This window comes from Gallinula chloropus, assembly GCF_964237585.1.
Source record: "Gallinula chloropus genome assembly, chromosome: 1".
Taxonomy (NCBI): Eukaryota; Metazoa; Chordata; class Aves; order Gruiformes; family Rallidae; genus Gallinula; species Gallinula chloropus.
In genome coordinates, this window is record NC_140085.1 from 22,241,374 (window position 1) to 22,261,169 (window position 19,796).

Consider the following 19,796-nt stretch of genomic DNA (forward strand, 5'->3'; position numbering starts at 1 on the left):
CCAGATGTGTTTAACTTCCAAGGTTGCGGTTTTGAGTCTGTCCCTTTCCAGGTTGTAGAAATGTCAAGATCAAACTGACACTGCTCACTAGGTTTTTGTAGACAGTGAACACAGAAGTATCCTGCACGTTCAGCACGTTAGCCTCAGAAAACAGAAGAGCTGACCCAAGAACCTCACCTCAGGCACTACAAGTGTGTCAGTGTGGGTGCAGCCTCCGTGTAGCTCTTTTAAAAGTATCTATTTGAGGTGGCCCAAACTCTGAGCTGTGGCCTGCCCTCCAGCACATCCACTCCTCAGGCAAATATGGTCCTCCAACATGGGCAGGAGGGCAATTCAGCTAGGAGCCAAACTCAGGCAAAGCAAACATCAACCTTGTCTGGAGGCAAAGAAGAGCTTCTAGTGAGAAGCTGGGGAGTTTCCCCAGGCCATGAAGAGCACAACGCAGATTCTGACAGGCAGATATTCGGCTGCATCTTCCTATCCTTCTTCTGTAACAAGATCTCCAGTGTCATCTTAGCTTTGAGGGACTTTGCTCTGCAGAGCAGCTGAAGTTTAGCTCAGGGCTACTCACTCCCAGAAGTGTCTCTCTGGCTTCTGTCTCATGCTGTGCTGTCCTAACCACTTCTAGCAGCTTACGCTTGTGTGCCTCTCTGCCACAGAGATTCAATCCATCCCAAAAACAGCACTGCCTTTCCTCCTCATCTGGTGGTCCAAATCCACCACCACATCACTGACTTTCTAATGTCAGAATTTTCCCAGTTTGAGATTTTCTCGTTCTTAGAAAAGTGCCTTAAACCAAGCCCTCCATGTCCTTTCCACTGCTGCTGCTCTCTCTGGAGTACCTCGTCTCTGGTATTTGGTTTGGTAGCGACCCAAACTCGCTGCACGACAGCAGGAACCACGGGGGGAGAGAGTGCAGAGCAATTCTCTGCTTGTTCTCGCAGCTCTGCCTTGCCAGCACGGAAAAACTGCCATTTCTCTGCTCTCAATCCAATTCTCAACGGTGCAGCTGATAAAGACATTTAAAGGCATGAAAGGAAATGAAAGCACTCCGTCCCACTGGAAGCCACCAGGAGCTGGGCATCGAACCTTCGTTTGTGCTTTTGGAAGTCTTCCTCCAGGGCTTTAGTGCAGCAGCGAACAACCAATGTGCAATCTATTCACTGTTCTTCCCCACTTATTTCACAGCTTGAAGAGAGGCAATAAACCCAGGGGCTTCAGCTCAGCCAGTTTTTCCTGATTTGCCAATTGTGGTTGTGATTCTGCATTCCAGCATCAGGACTTCCACAAATTTTACTTTTATTTCTATTGTCAGTGTCCCAGCACATCAATGGACGAGGTGTGCCACCCGGCAGGAGCCCGGTATCGGTGCTGGCTGGTGACAGAGATTCCACACAAACCCTCACATCTGGACCCTCCAGGAACAGGCATCATAAAAAATCCCTAACACAAAAAAAAGATTCTTTATATTTGATGGTGTTCTTGTAGGTAATTTTTTTTATTTAATATTTTCATTTTTGCAGTATCTGGCTTTTTTGCATGGCCTGGGAACCTGCAAGAACATCTTGTGTCTGGTGAGGACAGAAGGTGTGCTTCCTCCTCTGAGACCTGACCTAAGTTTCTATGCATTTTTTGGAGATTCTCTCTGGCCAATTATTCAAATTACAAATTGCTGCCTGGCTTATTCAGGTTGCCACAGCTTCTGAGGCCGAGACCCTCCCTCTATGAGGTGCTGAAAATCTGCCTTTTTAATTACTTCAGTTGCCCTGTTAGTAAAGGGAGGATAAGGTCTTCTTCCATGTCTGAACTCATTAATATTTGTAAATTGTTCTGAGATTACAGGACAGCTGGAACTATTTATAGGAATGCACAGTGCCATGTTATTGGGTGCAAGTTGCCATGTGATTAAAATATACTGAGCATCACAATATAAAGCAAGTGGGACGTCTTGTTTTAAACCAGCCAAGAAATGCCAAGCGGCTCTGTGCTTCCTAGTTGCTTCTTTTCCTTTTTTTCCCCCCTTAAAAACTCATTAAGGAAATGCACTGGGCCACACTGATGCTTAACAAGAGTCACAATCTTTCTCAAAAGCTCCCACCCACAGGGAAATGGATGTCCATGTGAGCAAATCAAAATTCTCTCCCCACAGGTCTACAAGATGCAGAGCTTTACAACTTGCTGTTGAAAGAGAGGGATATGAACTGGAGTTACGGCCCTTCTGCACCTCTTCAAGGAGGTTTCCATTCTGTGGGTATATATAACGAACAGTCTCTGCTCTCAGCTCTTCCAGGGAAGGAGAACAGAAGGATCCTTTGAATCTCAGCTTTCCTCGGCTGCCTTCTACGGGGGGACCAGGGAGAAGTTTTATTGGCTCATTCTGCTCCAAATGAATTTAGTTTGATTCCTTCCAAAGGATTGCATAGAGTCTGTCCTCATTTCTGTCTGGGAGGGCTTTGTGAGAAGCTGTTTGGACACGACCGCCGCAATAACTCATGCCATTTGCAGACAGTTTGTAAGCCCTTACAGTGTCCCAGAATGATTCATTATTTTTCTAAGAATATGAAGCAGTGCATGCGTGTGTTTGTGAATATGCATGCTCATGAAGAGCGAAGACAGGCAGCTCCCATAGGCCCAGAGGCAGGAATAAAGATCAGCACAGATTTCTTCTTTGTCACGGAGGGGGTTTTGTGGTAAATTTCGGTTGTTTCACCCCTCCACATTTTAGCTTTTAACCAAACCCAAAGCAGAAGACAGCAGTCGCATTTGTTTCCGTGTGTCCTACAAAAGGCTCTGGAAGATACAATGTACCACATTCCAAAGGTATAATCCTACGTAAATAATTTATTCTAACGATGGTCATTGTCTTGGCTTCAGCCACCCAGGAGAAGAGCAATTAGAGCCATCTCTCATCCTAGATTACAAGGTGTAAATTTAATCTGTTAAGCTTTCAATACAATTAGACTTACACCAGCTTCACACCAAGCAGAACTTCGCTAGTAGTTTCTGGATAAATATGTATCAATCCAAGAAAGTTCAGAAAAAGGAATCTACTTTCCTAAAAGCTGTATCAAATATTCCCCATAATTATCCATCCAATACAAACTAACCCCAAAGGGAAGGCTCATGGGAGCAAAAATCAGAACAATTGAAGGAACACATGTTCAGTATTTGCTCAGGATGGTGGTTCAAGCTCTCTTGCAGTAGGATACAAGAAATAAATCCATGTAGGCTTTCCCTAGCTGTACTGACTCTGCAACCTTTTAGTTTGAGCACCCGAACCTCTCCCTTTTTCACATTATTTAGGTTATTGCTGCAGGTGCTAGAAATTGTTTGCTCCTTGCTGTTACATGTAGAGTTGGGTGAGAAATGTTACTGCCTTTGCAGTTAAACAACTAGAAGACCACACCAACATGTACTGGTGTAGGAGAGAAAAAATAGCAATCAAATTCTTTTGATGCTTTTCATCACTAAAATGTTCTTCTGATAACAGTAAAGTTAACTGGGCATTCCTTGGGAGTGACTGGCTGTCAGTGGGACCAGTAGAGAGAAGACTGTAGGTTATAACAAGTTTTAAAAGGAAATACCCAGCCTTCACTAGATAAGACATTTGCCTCTCCTTGCCTGCCCCATGATCATCCCCATTGCTATTATACTTGCATGCCCAGTGGTACCTCCCTCAAAAGGTTTTGTTAGTCTACTTTGTCTGGCTATGAAAATGTCAGCTGAAAGGAGAAATCTGGGGAGGCTGCAAGTACAAACACGCACATGGAAGATCTGGAAAAAATATCTTGTTGTGTGCTTGTAGGAACCAGTCTCCCCACAAGTTTAAGAGTCCAAATCCCACATGAAGGGAAGAGAAAGCCATGTGAGACGTTAAAGAAATCCAAAGCAAACATGAATATTAGCTTTGTTGTACACTCCTGTAAAACAAGCTAGGTAAAATTACCCTTTTGGTCATTTTGGTTATCAACATCTCTTGCCATGCTGCAGTGACCTTTCTGACTTTAATTTCACCGCTATGCATCAGTTTCTGTTGTCTCTCCAGCTTATTGTTAGCTTCAGTATCAAGCTGTTCTAGCAGGAAATGTGATTAGCTTTTTTTAACCCGTGCTTCCACAGTGAGAAAGATCCAAGACACATAAGGGAAACAATAATCCTATTCAGTCTGAACAAGCTTTGGGACAGCTATGCAGAGACACTATTGTAAGCTTGGTGTCTTATGGGATGGGACTGAGGCTGATTTCTTTAAAACACGATTTATCCTACCTTGCTGGCTTTCAGTATCTCAAACATCAGAGGCAACCCTTGTGTGATGAGCTCCTCCGTGTACTCTTCTTCCTGAATGGACTTGAACTCCTTTAGCAAGCACTGGATGAGGGGCCGTCGGTGCTGCTGGAAGGATGTACGCAAGGACTCCAGCCACGTGTGCAGCGTCCAGGGAACACCTACGGATGGAAGAGAGGGTTCATTCCCAGCTTCAGAGATAGACGTGCCCTTCTGCGTTTTTACCTTAACTTACAGTCATCTTACGATTTTAAGGAAAAGCTGCCTAATAGCCCTCAAAATCAAATCCCTATTTATCCAGATTGTGAAGGCTGGTGGTTATCAGGACATCCCAGACGTGACACGCAGAGGCTCTCCTCCAAGTGCTATGAGAAGACTGAGGTCTCTCTGCTCATCTAGCCTTCAGCTTCTCTGCTGAGACTGCCAATTTGTGGTAATTGCTGTGGTGCTCTGCGATGCAAAAGCCTTTTGGAAACTAGATTTACACGAGCTCATTTGTTTGAATGTGGCTCTGGAGAACCATTAAACAGGGAAAAAAATTATTTTGGTCACTACCCACCTGGATTCAAACTGGTGGTCTTCAGATTAAAATTTCTTTAAGTGCTACCCCATGTCCTCTCCTGATCATGCCTGTTTTCCCTAAACAGCACTGGGTGAGCTAAGCACATCAGCCTTTTCAAGTAGTTTGTTGTGGCAGAACCACTCTCCAGGAACTTAAAGGGAACTGCTCCCATGCACTGAGCGAGAGAGCACACAGAGCTAATGTACCTCTGCAGGCAGAGGCTGGGGGTGACCTAGTTTCTGCTCTTGCAGAATGGAGTGGGAGGAAACGCAATCCTGGCATTCATCTACAAAAGGTTTTTCCTTCCACTTCAGCAAATGTCCAGCACCTGGAGACCAGCCTCACTGCTCTCCCTTATCGCCCAGTGCTTTGCCTGCTCTGCCCACCTGGTGAGACACTGTTCAACCCACCGCATGGCCCAACCCGTGCTGGGTGTCTCCAGGGCTGGAGCGGTGCCCAGGCAGAGGCATGCCAGGCCCGCGGGTTTCCTCTTTGAATGCAGATTAGCAGGGATGGCAAACACACAGTCCAGACCTCTGTGCTACCCAACCACCCTCCCCAGGGGCAGAAGTGACTTCCAAGTAGTCTGGTATGATGTTCACACTCCATGTTGGCACTGTTACCAAATTGAGAAGCCTGTTCCCTGCTCCTGCCCTCAGAGACTCACAAACCACAGAGAATAAAGATGTTTTTAATGGTGAACTGCTTTATGGTGGAGTGTGAAAGAGGAGCTGTTAGGAGGAGCCCAGAGGCAGCTGAACACTGCCATAGAGCCTTAGCTAATGCTCTGCCAAGCAGCAGTGAAGATGGCTGCTGGTGGAATGCCACCCCATCCTACAGAGAAGTGCCAGTGGCCCCTAAGCAGGATACACTGCATTGATGAAATGAGCCAGGAACCTGCTAAATCCCCCATCACCTTCTGCTTCCACAGGAGTTGAAAAAGATACAACTGTGGTTTGGTTTAAGAAACAGCTCATCAAGAGAGAAGGGTTTCTTACAGTGATCCCTCACCAGAGGGAGGGGACAAAGGGTGCCAGGACTGACCTATGCTCCGTATGTCAATGGTCACATCCACGTAGCCGTGCTCGGCGCTGTGGTACATGGCCTCTTTCAGGGCTTTCAGCTTGGCCTTGCTGTTGCGGCTGGCACAGAGCGGAGCTGCTGCCGAGTCGGGCAAGTCCGTCCCCTCGGCCAGGATCTCCTCCAGTGACAGAATATCGCTCTTCTCCTTCTCTGGCTGAGCAAGCAGCTTACGAAAGACGTTCCTGTCAATCACAGCATGACAGAGAGGGAGATAGGGAGAGGGTGGGAAAACAGAGTCAGCAGCTAGGCTTTTGTTGTGCCTGGGATACTTGCTGCAATGTGACAAGTTAGGACACCTATCCAGGAAATTAACCGACTAATGGCAGGACCAGCTGAGGCAGACCTGAGGCAAGCACTGCTCCTGCCTGCACTGCCTGGGCCTCTTCTGCAAGACAGCGTTGTCATAACAGGAACTATACAGATGTCGCACGAGTGGCAGCATCTCGTGGGAACAGAGACCCATGAGCTAAATGTGACTCCTTCCCACAGACAGGGAAGGCTAAGATGCCTCTGGACTTTCTCCATGGAGGCCACTTGAGAAGGGAGCTGCCTGGAGCTACTGAAAGCACCACCACTCAATTAGCACTCAAAGCAATCTGGGAAAGCTGGAGCAGCTAGACATTCAACGAGGCCAGTCAGGGCAGGTTCGAACACATCTGGAACTACTCTGCAAAGGCATTGATCCAGCTGGGCCATCAAACAGCAAATCCCACCCTCAGAGACTTGGTGCCCTCAGGTTCATTCCAGTGCAACCTCATCGATCCCAGCAGAGTTGCTCTCTGTTTCTGCACCTGTGAGAAACCAGGTTGGGTTCCATCCCATGCACCTCCCTCATACCCTGACGTCCTCCCTGAACCTGCTCAGACCCTGGTGTAGGGTGGCAGTGGGACACAGTGTGTCTCAAATAAATTCTGGGAGAAGAGGGAAGGACGAGGAAGGGTGCATGAGCCATGGCTTACAACATACACAACCAGCAGCTGAGGAGAGCCCGCAGGTCCTCCTCGGGCACGCGTCTCCCATTTATGCCAGCTGGCAACTAGGCCAGAGCAATGAACATGAGACTCCAATAACCAAACTGCCCTCTCTGTCCCAGGGAGCCCTCGCAGGGTGCAGATGGACAGCGTTGTGCGAACCTGCCCTGACATGCCACTAGCATGTTGTCAGGCAGGCAGCTCGTCTCTAAGCAAACAGATGGTAGGTACTGTCTCTAACCTGTATCTATGTTCCTCTGGATGGCTACAATCAGAAAAGTAGGAACGTGAAGATTGTAATACTAATCCATTACACTGCAGTCAACTCCAGAGCGTTGCAAGATCATGCATGCTTGGTGCTCATTTCATGACTTCTATTTTCATTTGCAGCATACACACAACATTAAGGCACACGGGACTTTGCGGTAAACACAGATGCAGAAACTTTGTTCAATGACAATTAGGGCTGCAGCAGTATAGACACGACCTGTCCCAAACCTGGGAAATATGTCAATGAGGAATTCTGAAGGAATGTCTTTGGCATTCCTTTCTGCCGCCACATCAGCTGCCATTTAACAGCCATTGCACTGCAGCACACTGCGAGGAGTCTTCTTCCTTTCTTTCTTTTTTCCCCATCAGCTATCAAAAAGCAGCTTGTACCACCAACTGGTTAAATTCACATGCCAGCAAAAAGCCTTACATCTCTGCTCAGTTGGTGGCATATTCAATTGTTCATGCAGAACTTTCACCCATCTGCTCAAACCTGACACCCAGGCAAAAAATAAACGCACTTGAAGGATGCCACTAGACTTGTTCCCACTCTACCTGTGTCCATGTGCAGCAGCCTGACTGAAAGAGTTCATGTCACCTTGGGGAGTCATGGAAATGCCGTTCCTGTACATCGTTCCTATCATGGGGTCAGCTCCTCGCTCCAGCAGCAAACTGACCAATTCAAAATTTCCTGCAAGTCAAGAGATGAATTCTTACTTCTTTTAAAATCCAGTATTTGCTCACCTAAACGACAGATGCAGATTGAAGAACTTATTACTGTGGGAGGAGAAAGGCCTTACCTGCAGCTGCTGCCAACTGTAAAGGAGTTTCTGAGTAATTTTCCTCTCCATGCTCCAAGGAACCTTCCACCTTTGCTCCAGCATCCAGCAACAGCTAGAAAGAAAATTCACCATTTAGAGCAACTGGGGGTATCACAGCATTCAGAGTTCATGATCAGTGACAAATGAGTCTAATGCTTCCTGTTATCTGCAAACCAGATATGATGGAGACAAGTGACATGCAAATTCTGCTCATTTTTTCCACAGAGGCAAATTGATTCCTTTTTTCGCTCGTTTTACACTGCCAGACACCAGGAGCACTGGTGTCCAACTTCAGAGCCAAAAAAGTGTAACTCAAGTGTTTCTGAATGGGAAATGGGGTACGGTCAGTGTTAGGAAGTAATGCACTGAAGATGGAAGTACTGAAAATTAGCCCCACAAGCATCCTTCCTCCACGGTCTTGTAGAAGCCCAGAACCTTCCTCAAACGGATCGGATTTCAATTGCCTCCATCTTTTATATAAAGACATGGCCAAAAGAAAGGCAATTCTTAAGAACCAATTGCAGCAACGAGTACAAAGCTGTGATCTCCATCGGGGACACTTCCATATAAATAACAACAATGCTGAAAACAAAAGTGGTCAAGGAGAGCAGGATGGAGCCTGCGCTCCAGCCCCCTCTTGGCCATTTCTGTCTCGAGGCCTTCACAGTTTTGGTGCTTCATTAAGCGCGTCACAGACACAGCTGTAGAATAAACTTTCTTGACTTCTGAGATGCCAAAGCACAGAACCAGCATATCCCACCCAACGCCTCGCTGGGGTAAGGAAAGCAAGTGCTTCTCCCCCTTTGGAGCAGTGTAAGGGCTGTTGTCCACCTCTCCCCCACCAAGGCAGCGGTTTTGTGTTTGCTAGAGTGTTATAGGGTAAGAATTATAATGAATGAATAAACAAACATATAAAACAAGTGGTCAGGAAGGAGCACAAGGAGTTGTCAGACTTTCTTTGGTGCAACTTTGCTTTAAAATTGTCCTATTTAAACCTCATATTGGTTAAGGGTTTGAACACCATATTCGTTATATAATAGGTCTATTATATATCAGTACACTCTAGGAGAAGCAGAAGTAACCAATATGAGCATGAGAAGAGGATACTGGTTTGAGATGGATGTAATTAGAACTGAAGAGGAGAAACAAAAGAATGAGATGCAGGTAGGGAAATACAATAATACCTGAACTACAGGAATATGTCCATGCAACACAGCAAATGTCAGAGCTGTCCAATGGCGGGTCTCAGGGTGGACGGATGGGTATTTATGAGCAGTACTGACAACCTACAAACAAATTAAAGTTATTTTTTTTAAAGAGCTAAACGTAATAAAATTCAACTGCCTGAAAGCCAGGCATGTGAGGGAGTAAGTGAAAGAGAAAACCTGGGAAAGGTGCTTTATAAAATGATTGGCTTCGTTTTTTCCTGCAAAAATTTTCTCAATATTAAAACTGTTCATGCTGATTTGACAGCTTGAATAGAGCTCGTACCAAATGAAGTCTTTTTACCAACTACTGTAGCTCCATCTAAACCACTGGCCACCAGATACTTTTGCACAAGGTCAAAAACATCCACAGCTGGTTACAGCAGCACACACTGGGGAAACAGGGACAGATCAGGACGCTTACAGCTAAGGATCACTCCCGCTGACTTCTCTGGACCATTTATCAACAGCCCTAGGTCTTGGGATGGCTCAAGGTCCAAAGAAATTCTTTCCACATAAATCAGTATGACTTTTGTCACTGCCATCAAGAAAGACACATCACAAGCCCTACCCTAGGAGTTCACAGATGTGCTTCCAGGCTCCTCCTCTACCACCGGAGTTAAAAGGACAGCTGAGAAGTGGTGGGTCAGAGCAGCACTTCAGAGATGTTTGAAGAAAATTCCTTTTTACCGCCTTCTCCTGCCTGAGATGAGTTAAAAGAGCAGGGTGGCGACAGCCAAGAGATGCAAACTACATCCTTAGAAAACAAAATGGTATTTTTCACATTGCTTCTTCAGTTTTCTATGCTTTAGTGCCTGGTGCCTCTTATGTAGACATCGGGGAAGACGAATAACCACTCTTTGCTTCAGATTCCCTCTCCTACAGATGGGGGTATTAATATTGATGAGGTTCGTAGAGATGGTCAAATCTAATGAACAGTTGCAATCCGAGACTGCACACTCGGATGGTGTGTAACACTAAAATTCAAAATCTTATTATTGATCTTTGAAGGAAGACTAAAATCAGAATAAAAGATGCACCTATCTCTCTGCCTCATCAGCCAGATATGCTTTCAGTACCTTGTCTGAAGCACTTTTATCCATGTAAGGGAGCAGGGCTAGTCATTAAATGCTCGGTTGCATTAGCAGCTCGCATTTCCAAGCACCACATGCAGTGTTTTGCTAGAAGCACATGACCAGTTCCCCAATCCCGAGGACAGGGATGAGGGCAAAATCTGAAGAGTCCATGCAGATCTGCAGCTTGCCACAGAAGCGGATCTGCACCAGCACCTGGCTGTTATCACCCAGATTTTTCCAAAGGGAGAGCCTGAAGTGCAACAGGAGAAGTGTGCTGGTGTCTGGGCACGGGCACGGGGCTTCTTAGTGTCTGGGTTCGCTCAGAAGGAAGAGGATCGAGCAGCTTGAGCCTTGGGGTTTAGGCTGGGGAGCAAGAGAAGCGAAGGGTGAGGATGGGCAGGGTCACAGTTCGGCACCGATTCCCATTTCTGTTTGGGGCAGCCCACGGCAAGCAGCAGAGAAAATAAAGTCATTTTAACTCCTTTGCTCCTCTTTTTTGGTTAACAGTTCTTCCTGCCAGTCAACACAGTGTATGCAAAAGGCCTGTGGCTGACTGGGCTTTTTAGGCCTCGGTCGAGATTTGCTGAGCAGCTACAGGCCCCGCTGACTCCAGAGCGAATTGCAGCTTCTCAGCACATCTGGAAATGAGTCCATTTTCGATCAAGATGGGCAATCAAAAAGGGAGGCACACAGCATCTGAGGCTACTTTTGGAAACATGTATCTATAACTGATTTGCAAACTGAAAGGGGGAAAATGATTCAGGCACCTGACAGAGTATTTATTTTTGTTCATGGCTGATTTGCCTTTTTTTGGCTGTAATTGCCCAATTTGCACAGTTGGTTGTGGTGTGCACAAATCATCTTATAATTGCACACCATAATTATTCACAGTTCTTGTCCCAAAGTGTTTTCATTTGATTTTAGAGCAAACACTCTACAGAAATGAATCGGGGAGGTTCACATCCCTTGCTGGAGCTGTTCTCTCAGATGTCAGCAGTTTCAGGAAGACAAAACTGTTTAAATTTGCATTTGGTTCAAGTCTGGAAGATTACTGGAGTGATCAGAAGGACCACTCCTAATGAAAACTTATCCTGAGAACCAAATAATGCCACCTCACCTCCGAGCCTCAGGCAGGGATAAAGGAGAGATCAGTCTCCACACCCATCTGGTCTTTGGTCTGTCTATTGAGGGTGCTAACAAAGGTTCAAGTATTCAATTATTGCCAGCTCTTGAAGATAGTTTGCTTGAATTTGTGGAGGGAAGAATTGAGAATGGAACTAAAATCATCAGCTGATTTCACATAAGCCACCAAACAGCAATCAGATGATAATGACTATCAGACTCTTACAGGTGACACCCATTTCTACTTTTAAATTGGAATTTTTTAAAGTGCAAAATGTCTGGCTGAAAGCAGTGAGTACAATTTATCAGCTCGCTCAAGTCCAAACAGAACAGATGGAACACAGATAAGTGAAGCAGACAGCTTAATTTACTCATGACCTCAACAAATTGAAACTGGAATCATTAACAAATAATCCTTTTGCAGATTTTCAAATGGCTCTTTAAAAACATACATACCTGCATTGCACAGAGTCGGACCACAATCTGCTTGGTGGACAGATTGTGTACGTTTGTGATGCGCATTCATCAGAGATGTTTATATTCTGGAAGCTTCAAGCTCCTCATCCAACAGTTTTGAGCCCAAAACACTTTGTAAAACAAAACAGTGGAACCTACATTGCACTTGCACGCTGGGGATGCTTAGCCGGAACATCCCAAGGCATAGAAATGCTCGAGCTTTGGCAGGTTATCAGACAGGTATTTCTTTTACCCTCTTCATTTTAACTCAGCTGAGATTCAGAGAGCCCTTTGAACATCATTAGAGCTGTGCTTCATGCTAGTGCTAATGCCTGTATTCATTTGCAGTGTACAAACACAACTAAATCAATATTACCTGTGGGGTAAGTCCGATGACTTGACCCCTTCTGTGGAGTTAATCCCAATGTTAACCTACAGCAGTTTGATTTCACTGTTGATTTCAAATGGTGCCATCCAGGGTAAGACAAAGTTATTTTCTTTTTAGTTCTTGGCATTTTCCTTCTGCTACAGTTTCAAGGGGTAGTTTAAGATGTAAACAAATAACAGAACAAAGATAAAACCAACAAAAAGTCCTCACCTCAGCATTCAGATCTGCTCCAGCATCTAGCAGCATCTGCACCATAGCCTCATCACCCCTGACACAAGCATACATCAGTGGAGTCATGCCCTAGTCATTTTTCGGAGTTAAAAAACAAAGGAATTGACAAATTTAACACAGAACTCTCTTTGAATTTTAAAAACAATTATTTAAGTATATATCATGAAGACCAACAGTAAGTATTTAATGAAAGCCATTACCTCTGTCACAGACATGCCCCTCAGACTACGAAAGCCAACCACTTTTGTAAAATCTCCATTTTCCTTGTCACTTGTATTGACTAGTTTGTTCGGGTTTTTTTTTTCCTCCGTGTTATCCTTGGCATCCTCAGCATGGTGAGTGAGACAAGGCTTGCCAGCCTCATCTCCATCTTCATATACTAAAGTGAGCATCCTTCTCTTTGGGGACTCAGTAGAGAAATGTTCTTATCAAAGCAACTGTATTTCCACTGGTATTTTTAAATGACAGTCATTCTATTCAGTTTTCTATGATCACAGTTTCTTAAAATCTAACTTTTTAAATTACTGAAAGAGCCTTTAAAACTACCCCAAGCTCCTCTTAAGATAGGCTACATTTGGGCACAGCTTTTTTAATGCAGATACCGTAAGGGGGTGGAAATGTAAAGGCTCTGTATAGCACTCCCTAGAAAACAAGGACTTAATTTTAAATGAAATGCCAGACGGCATTGTTGCAAGTTGCTGTCTTGAAAAAAAATACAACCCTGTTTGGAAGAAAAGTAGATTAAGTGACCCTTCACTACAGAACCACCACAATGCAATCTGTATTAATCCGAAATACCTGCTGTGGCTGATCACCATTTCTCTTAAGATAGTATTACCGTGGCTGCAGTAATGAGTCCAGATGAAACCATGAAAAAAATCATTAAATCTACTGTAAATTCTAACAGAAAAGGCTGCTTATTAAATACAGTAGGGGGTGTTGATCAACAGCCACCACTTGTTTTGCAGTAAATCTACCACAGCATGCAGCTACCGCTGATGCATGTTTACAGCCTACCTCGAGGTCCCCTGGTAAATACGCTGTCAGGTGATAGTCAGTTTGCTGTTTAACCTGAGTGCTGCCACGAAGTGAAATTATTTCAAGAGAAACTGGAGGTGCCCAGCATGGCCAGAGACAGAGCCATGACACCCCTCTCTAGCAACAGCCCAGCACCATTGTTTTTGCTGTACTATGTTGGTTTTCATGTTTGCATGCAGGACTAAAGGTAGTGGGTGCTTATGTATGGAAGGGCTGCCCTTGTAGAGGAAATTTAAGTTAAGGTTTGTCCCTGCAAGATACTTAGAGGCCCCTTGAAACACACTGAGCATTTCACAGAACCAAATCTGCAGCATACTTAAGGAGATACAGAGGGAACAGCCACTCTGAGCCTCGTGCCGTTAGTTTGAAAAAACAAGCTCACCCCAGGCAAGGAGAGTTCTTGGGTGACTGGAAGTTACTTGTGAAGAGAATTTGAAACTATTTCAGCTACAGTCAGCAGCAAAACATTTCCTTTGGCAGTCAATAAACACCATGAGAATGAGCAGGACCACGAGAATCAAAAAGAAAAAAGCGTTTGGGCCTCGAACCCCCGGGCCCTGATGGCAGCTCACCATTACATACATCTTCCTTCAACTGTCATTTCAACTTCTGCATGTGGTGTCATTGTATTTAGCACAAGGGCTCTAATTCAAAGCCCTGTGATGGGCTCTCCCCCCGAAAGCACAGTGAAGAACCCAGCAGCAACGCCCTGGGGACCACATGGGATATTTTGGCCCTGATGAAGCTGAAGAAGGGTGTATCACTGACCTAAAGGCGCCCAGAATGTTGTGCTGCAGTACCAGGAGTTTAAAGTGTTAATGAGACTTCTAAGCTCCCCTCCCCTTGCACTGCTGTCCCTGCTGCTTTTGCTTCTGCAGGTGCCCCACAGCCTTTCGCTGCAGTATCACTCACCAGCCCACCGACATCCATCTCCCGCTTTGCATGTGGGAGGAATGGACTTTTAATGAGCCCATCATTAGCATTCCACATGGACACAGGAACATGGTAACAACATGTACAATCAACTCAACAGGCATTTTTTTTTTGGCAAAATAAAAAATGGCTCTTTTTCTTTCAGCCTTGTAACACTTAGGGCTCTGTCCTGAAAGATGTGGGATCTTACAAGATGTGGGATGTTTGATCCAGCAAAGCAGTTAAGCACAGGCTTAACTTTCACTCAAATAGGATGTAAGCATGTGTTCAGAGTTAAGCGTATGATTAGGTACTTTGATGAATCAAGCCAGAACATTCCCAGGTTTCAGCCTGGAGGACAGAGGAAATACACTGTGAAAAGTTTCCACATTCAGACTAACTTAAAATAATAATAATTTTAAAGAGTATCATATATGAACCTTGGAATGAGCTCTTTGATTCTTTTTTTTTTTTTTGATGGATTACTGCTTTTGTCTAAAGCTCTTCTCAAACAAATACACAGTACTTACTCAAACTGAAGCTCCTGAACTCACATGAAGCAAGATAACACATTCCTAGAGAGGCTTTTGCCTCAGAGGACCACTTACAATCCAGCTCCTTTTCCAAGCAACCACCTCAGGGGTGGCAGCCACCAGCCTCTTGCCAAAGGGGATGTCTGAACTCTGGGAACACGCAGTGACACTTTCATCGGGGCATCAGAAAATTCAGGGAACCTCATTTCAAAAGGCAGAGGTGATACCTGTGGTCATTGTTTCCCTTCTAGTAAGGGGGAACCACCCCAGTGAGAATCTCAGTCCAACAAACTGCTGCCAGCAGGCAGCCATGGAGGCAGGTTTATCCCCCCACCCAACCACCAGCCTCATGGAGATGTAACTCCATGAAAACTTAGGCTGGGATGGATGGTGAATGTTGGCCACAATGAGTGGTAATGTTGCAGAGAGACTTTCCTGTCTGGAAGTTAAGTTCAAACTGGGCACTAAATTAAAGACTGCGAGGAATTGTTTTCTGATGGGGCTTGGTGGTACACGACATGCACTGCAGACCCCAGGGCTTTATTCAGTGGAAGGATGTTGTCCTTATCAATCTCTGCCCCACATCACTGTTCATGGCGTATAAGCAGTTTTAACTATTCAGATCAATGCTAAGCACTCCAGGGGTCTCCTGGCTTCACTCAACTCTGTCCACTGTTAAGAAAATTTCAGGGGACACAGGGGATAACTCAGGTGGAGTTACCTCAGTACCAATGAATCAAAAAGACCAAACTTAACCTAAAAACCTGGTAGTGCTTTAACTCAGTGCAGGGACTAATGCAGGGAAATATTCCAGCCCTGTCTATGTTAGCTGAAAGCTGGGTCACGTTTTCTGTGATAAGCAGACAAAACTCACATTTCACAGTTGCTTCTTTAGAATTCTATCTTGTTACCTGCTCACTCATGCTGTTAATCCCATCCGGCCCCAGCAAGGATATGGCTTGTTTAACCAGATCCGTTCGGCCACAGTTGAGCATCCGGAAACCCAGGTCCTGCTTGAACTTCGCTTCAGTGGCAACAGCATCCAGCTTCCGCGACGCACAAAAACAGTCGTCGATTCTGCAGATGAGAGAAATAAACGCCCTCAGAGGACAACCAGAGGACAGGCCTCACTGTCCCTAGGAAAATAATTCTTTGCCCTGTCTTTGAAGGATGTAGGTCATGCCCATATTCATTCTCCTTTGACCTGCATGTTCAAGGGAGCTGCTGAATGGTAAATGCTAATGCAAGCTAATGGAGGTTGCCCTTGGTCTATCTTTCATGGGACAAGTTATACATTTAATAAAAAAAATTGGGGAATGAAAGCACAGCTTTTGCTTGATGTTGTTTCTCTTTTTAAGCAATGCGTAACACATCCTCACTGCAAGTTTTCTCTCTGCATGGCGAGGTTATCCGGTCCCCCTGATGTCTGAAAAGTTTCAGTAAGCTTTGAACTTACATCAAATGGATGTATAATCATTGACAATACTACAAAGAGAAAATAATGTCACTCCTAACACCTTCAAGGATCTTACCAGCACAGCTCCAGGAACAGGGAAGCCTTTTTGGAGCAGAAAGTGCAGGTTGCAGAAACCCAGACTGGCCGAGGTTGGAAAGAACCTCTGGAGGTCATCTGGTCCAACCTCCCTGCTGAAGCAGGGACACCTGTAGATCAGGGCACCATGCAATCAGGGAGAAGGCAATCTTGCCAGGTAATCATGGCAAAACACCATAAAACCTTGCTGGCTATGTCTAACAGATGAGATGTCAGTCTTCTAATGTCTTATTCAAAGGATCTCCAAGTTGTAAACGGCTCAAGATGCCCATTTCAAATAGAAGAGGCTAGGACTTATTTAGCTAAGATGTGAATTTACAGCTCCAGAGAGAGCCAGGCAATTCAAATCTGATGTTTATCCAACTTGGTTTCATCTTATTAAAAGGCAGATTTGCTTTTCTTTCATGCTGAGGAGTGTCTGGGGCAGAGGGTGGAGTCCACGTCCACAGTGCTTTTGGTGCGAACTTGGATAAAGGACAGCTTGGAAAAACATTACTTTTATTCTCCAAAAATGCTAGGTCAGAAAACGAGGGGCTACTTATGAATGGAAAACAAAGATCAAAAGTGAAAAAGTCAAAACATACATCAAATATTTGTTTTCTATTTCATATGTAAAAAAATGCAGCAAACCAGAAGAAAAATATAAAGAGCATATCATTATCATTTAAATTTTTTCTTCAAAGTGCTTTATCAGAGCTTTATAAAACCTACAGCACTGCTTAATTTTTAACATCAATATGTGACGAACAAGCTGTTTATACAGAAGTACAGCTACTGATCTTCCTCTCCCAACAGGGGAAGGAAAGTGAGATGGAAAATACAGTGTTTTGAGCAAAGCTTCTGTAGGACTCAGTACTGAAACTGGCACCTGGGCTCAAGCTTGCTCTCTGCTGTGCTGGGCCACGACCACTCTGGAAGACAACAGGTATTTTGCGGATGTTCATTCTGTGTGCTCAGTTTGGGTCCTGACTGCTAAAAAGCTGACATCCAGAGACTGCAAACAAAGTATGCTTGAAGTATCATTACTCAGAGGAACAAGGACGCCGCCCCATCACAACAGAACACCACAAGATTAATGCACAACACTTAGTCACGATGAACATACTGTAACAGCAGCAACAGATTCTGCACCAGTAACATGCCTAGAGCAGAGTTGAGGAAAGCAACACATACCAAAGCTGGCTTTTCTGCAGTAGTTTATGATCCAGTTCAAGGAAAAAGCAAAACCTGCACAGATACGTAGGGCTGAGCTCAATGACACCAAGATTCACGGGAACAATTGCAGCTTAACACGTTCCCACCATACGGCACATTCCTGACACAAGAGCTACAGCAACATTTGGTACTTGTTACCCCCATAGCATGAGACACTAGAGATCATCTGTGCCCTCCTTTAACGTGTGGCAAAGATAAAGCATGATCCGAAGGTAGTCGGTGAGGTTTTTGATATATGGAGAGAGAGCCTGGACCTCCCAGCTGCAGCTGGCCACTTCCAGATGACTCTGGGCTGAAAACAAGGTGGTACCTTGGCAAAATGCAGCTATGGAAAAATCTAGATATCCTCTGAGGACTGCAGAGGTGTCTGCCACTATGAATCATTGCCTGCGTTAAGTCACTGCTTCATCATTTGTACTGAGGTATATAACATACACTCTGAATAAAATGGGTCAAACTCAGTGCTGGCAGAAACAGGCTGAGCTTCACTGACGTCAGCCCAGCTCAGTGCATGCAAAACGATCGTTGATGATTTCCTCCTTAAAAGAAGCCAGATTTTGACCTGGGTTGCACACCCACACAAAGGAGGAACAAGGATTTATCTCACCTATCCTGTATGAGCTGCCCAAGTCTCCATTCTGGCACGGGTTCAGAAATTACCTACTTTTCCATAAGTAACTCTTCTATGAGTGGGTTCTGGTCCCCTAAAAGCACATGAGTTCACCTGCTTACTGTAGCCAGGGAGGAGGACTCATTAATTACTGCTGATGTTGGTTATCCCCAAATTGGTACTCCTAAGTCGGCTGAGGGGATAAGGGTCTTAGTCCAAGTGCTCCAGGATGCTACAGCTGTCCTAACACCGAACCAATAACATTGATCTGCACGGCTGCTAGGACACCAGCACTGATGAAATGTGATCTAGACCAAGAACCACAAAGCAGGGAACCACAACTCAGTGCCACTACCAATGGCCCACTGCCTTTTTATACCCCCACAAGGTCCCATCATGAGGGACTTACAGCCCAAATTTATGGGACATAGTGAAAGAAACTATATGGCAAAATTTGACATAGATAATTGCTGGTGCCACCATCGTCATATGTCGACTAATAAAAGTGATAGGGATCAAACTGGGGAGGTTTAATAAAACAAGAGTGTGACACAAGGGAAAGGAACAGAGGGTGTTCAGAAGAGAAAGTATAGCAACATCTCAAAAAAGCCAGAGAGATGAACTGAGTTAAGGAAAAGGAGATTTAACATGCAACAGATAAAAAGCAGTGAAGGAAAGATGAAAAATGAACAGGAACCACAAGAACAGAAGAGAACCCAGAATCACTCTTAACAGTGGAGAAAGCCAACTGGGAAGATGATGCAGCAAACAAACCAAGCAGTTGCTTTTCAAAATGAAAACTGAAAAATAAAAAAAAAATTTCCAAAACCCAACCCCCAAAACCATCAAAAATCAACCCTAAACTACCACAGCACTGCATCTGCTCCCAAGTCTTCTATCATACCATTAACTCCAAAATGTTGATTTCAATGGGAGCAGAGGGTCTCTGATCCATATTACACTGTGTAAGAGGATGCTGCTCCATCATGGATACCATCCAGAATCACAAACATTAAAGGATACAAGATAAAAAAAGAAGGCAATAAGCATCAAGGCATGACTCACTCGAGCTTTGGACTGCAACAAATACACTGACAAAGTATGAAGAGGTGGGAAAAGGATGGGGAAAAGCTTGATGGGGAACAGTTAAATCAGCTAAATATATAGGGTCGCTTTTCTGATTTGTGAAACTGTGCCTACAATGGAAGGGAAGCCAGCATAAGCACAGAGCTGAAAACCTTCCCAAATGCACAGTCAGTTTGGCCCTTTTGCCAAAATGTCTTTGTGATCTTTCCAAGAGCACAGGAGGCTGACACTGGCCCAACAGTGGGATGTCCCTTCCAAAGGCCACCTTGGTTTGTCGCCAGATCGTGCCAGTTGCCAACACTCACAGGGCTCATCCTTTCCCCAAGACTCCACCGTGCAGAAAAAGTGCTTTTTCTTTGAAGGGGCAGGGAAGGCTGGTGG

The 19,796-nt window shown here is 44.9% G+C and overlaps 1 protein-coding gene across 1 annotated transcript in view; it reads right to left on the reverse strand.

Moving 5' to 3' along the window:
- The window catches only part of ABTB3 (ankyrin repeat and BTB domain containing 3), a gene marked incomplete at its 5' end in the record, with an annotated part of 175,741 nt that overhangs the window by 18,548 nt on the left and 137,397 nt on the right, over positions 1-19,796 (reverse strand). The window contains 7 exons of the mRNA XM_084279536.1: positions 4,267-4,445; positions 5,891-6,111; positions 7,726-7,861; positions 7,971-8,064; positions 9,176-9,277; positions 12,449-12,538; positions 15,864-16,029. Coding sequence (XP_084135662.1) covers positions 4,267-4,445; positions 5,891-6,111; positions 7,726-7,861; positions 7,971-8,064; positions 9,176-9,277; positions 12,449-12,538; positions 15,864-16,029 — 988 coding nt within the window. The remainder of the gene's footprint in view (positions 1-4,266; positions 4,446-5,890; positions 6,112-7,725; positions 7,862-7,970; positions 8,065-9,175; positions 9,278-12,448; positions 12,539-15,863; positions 16,030-19,796) is intronic.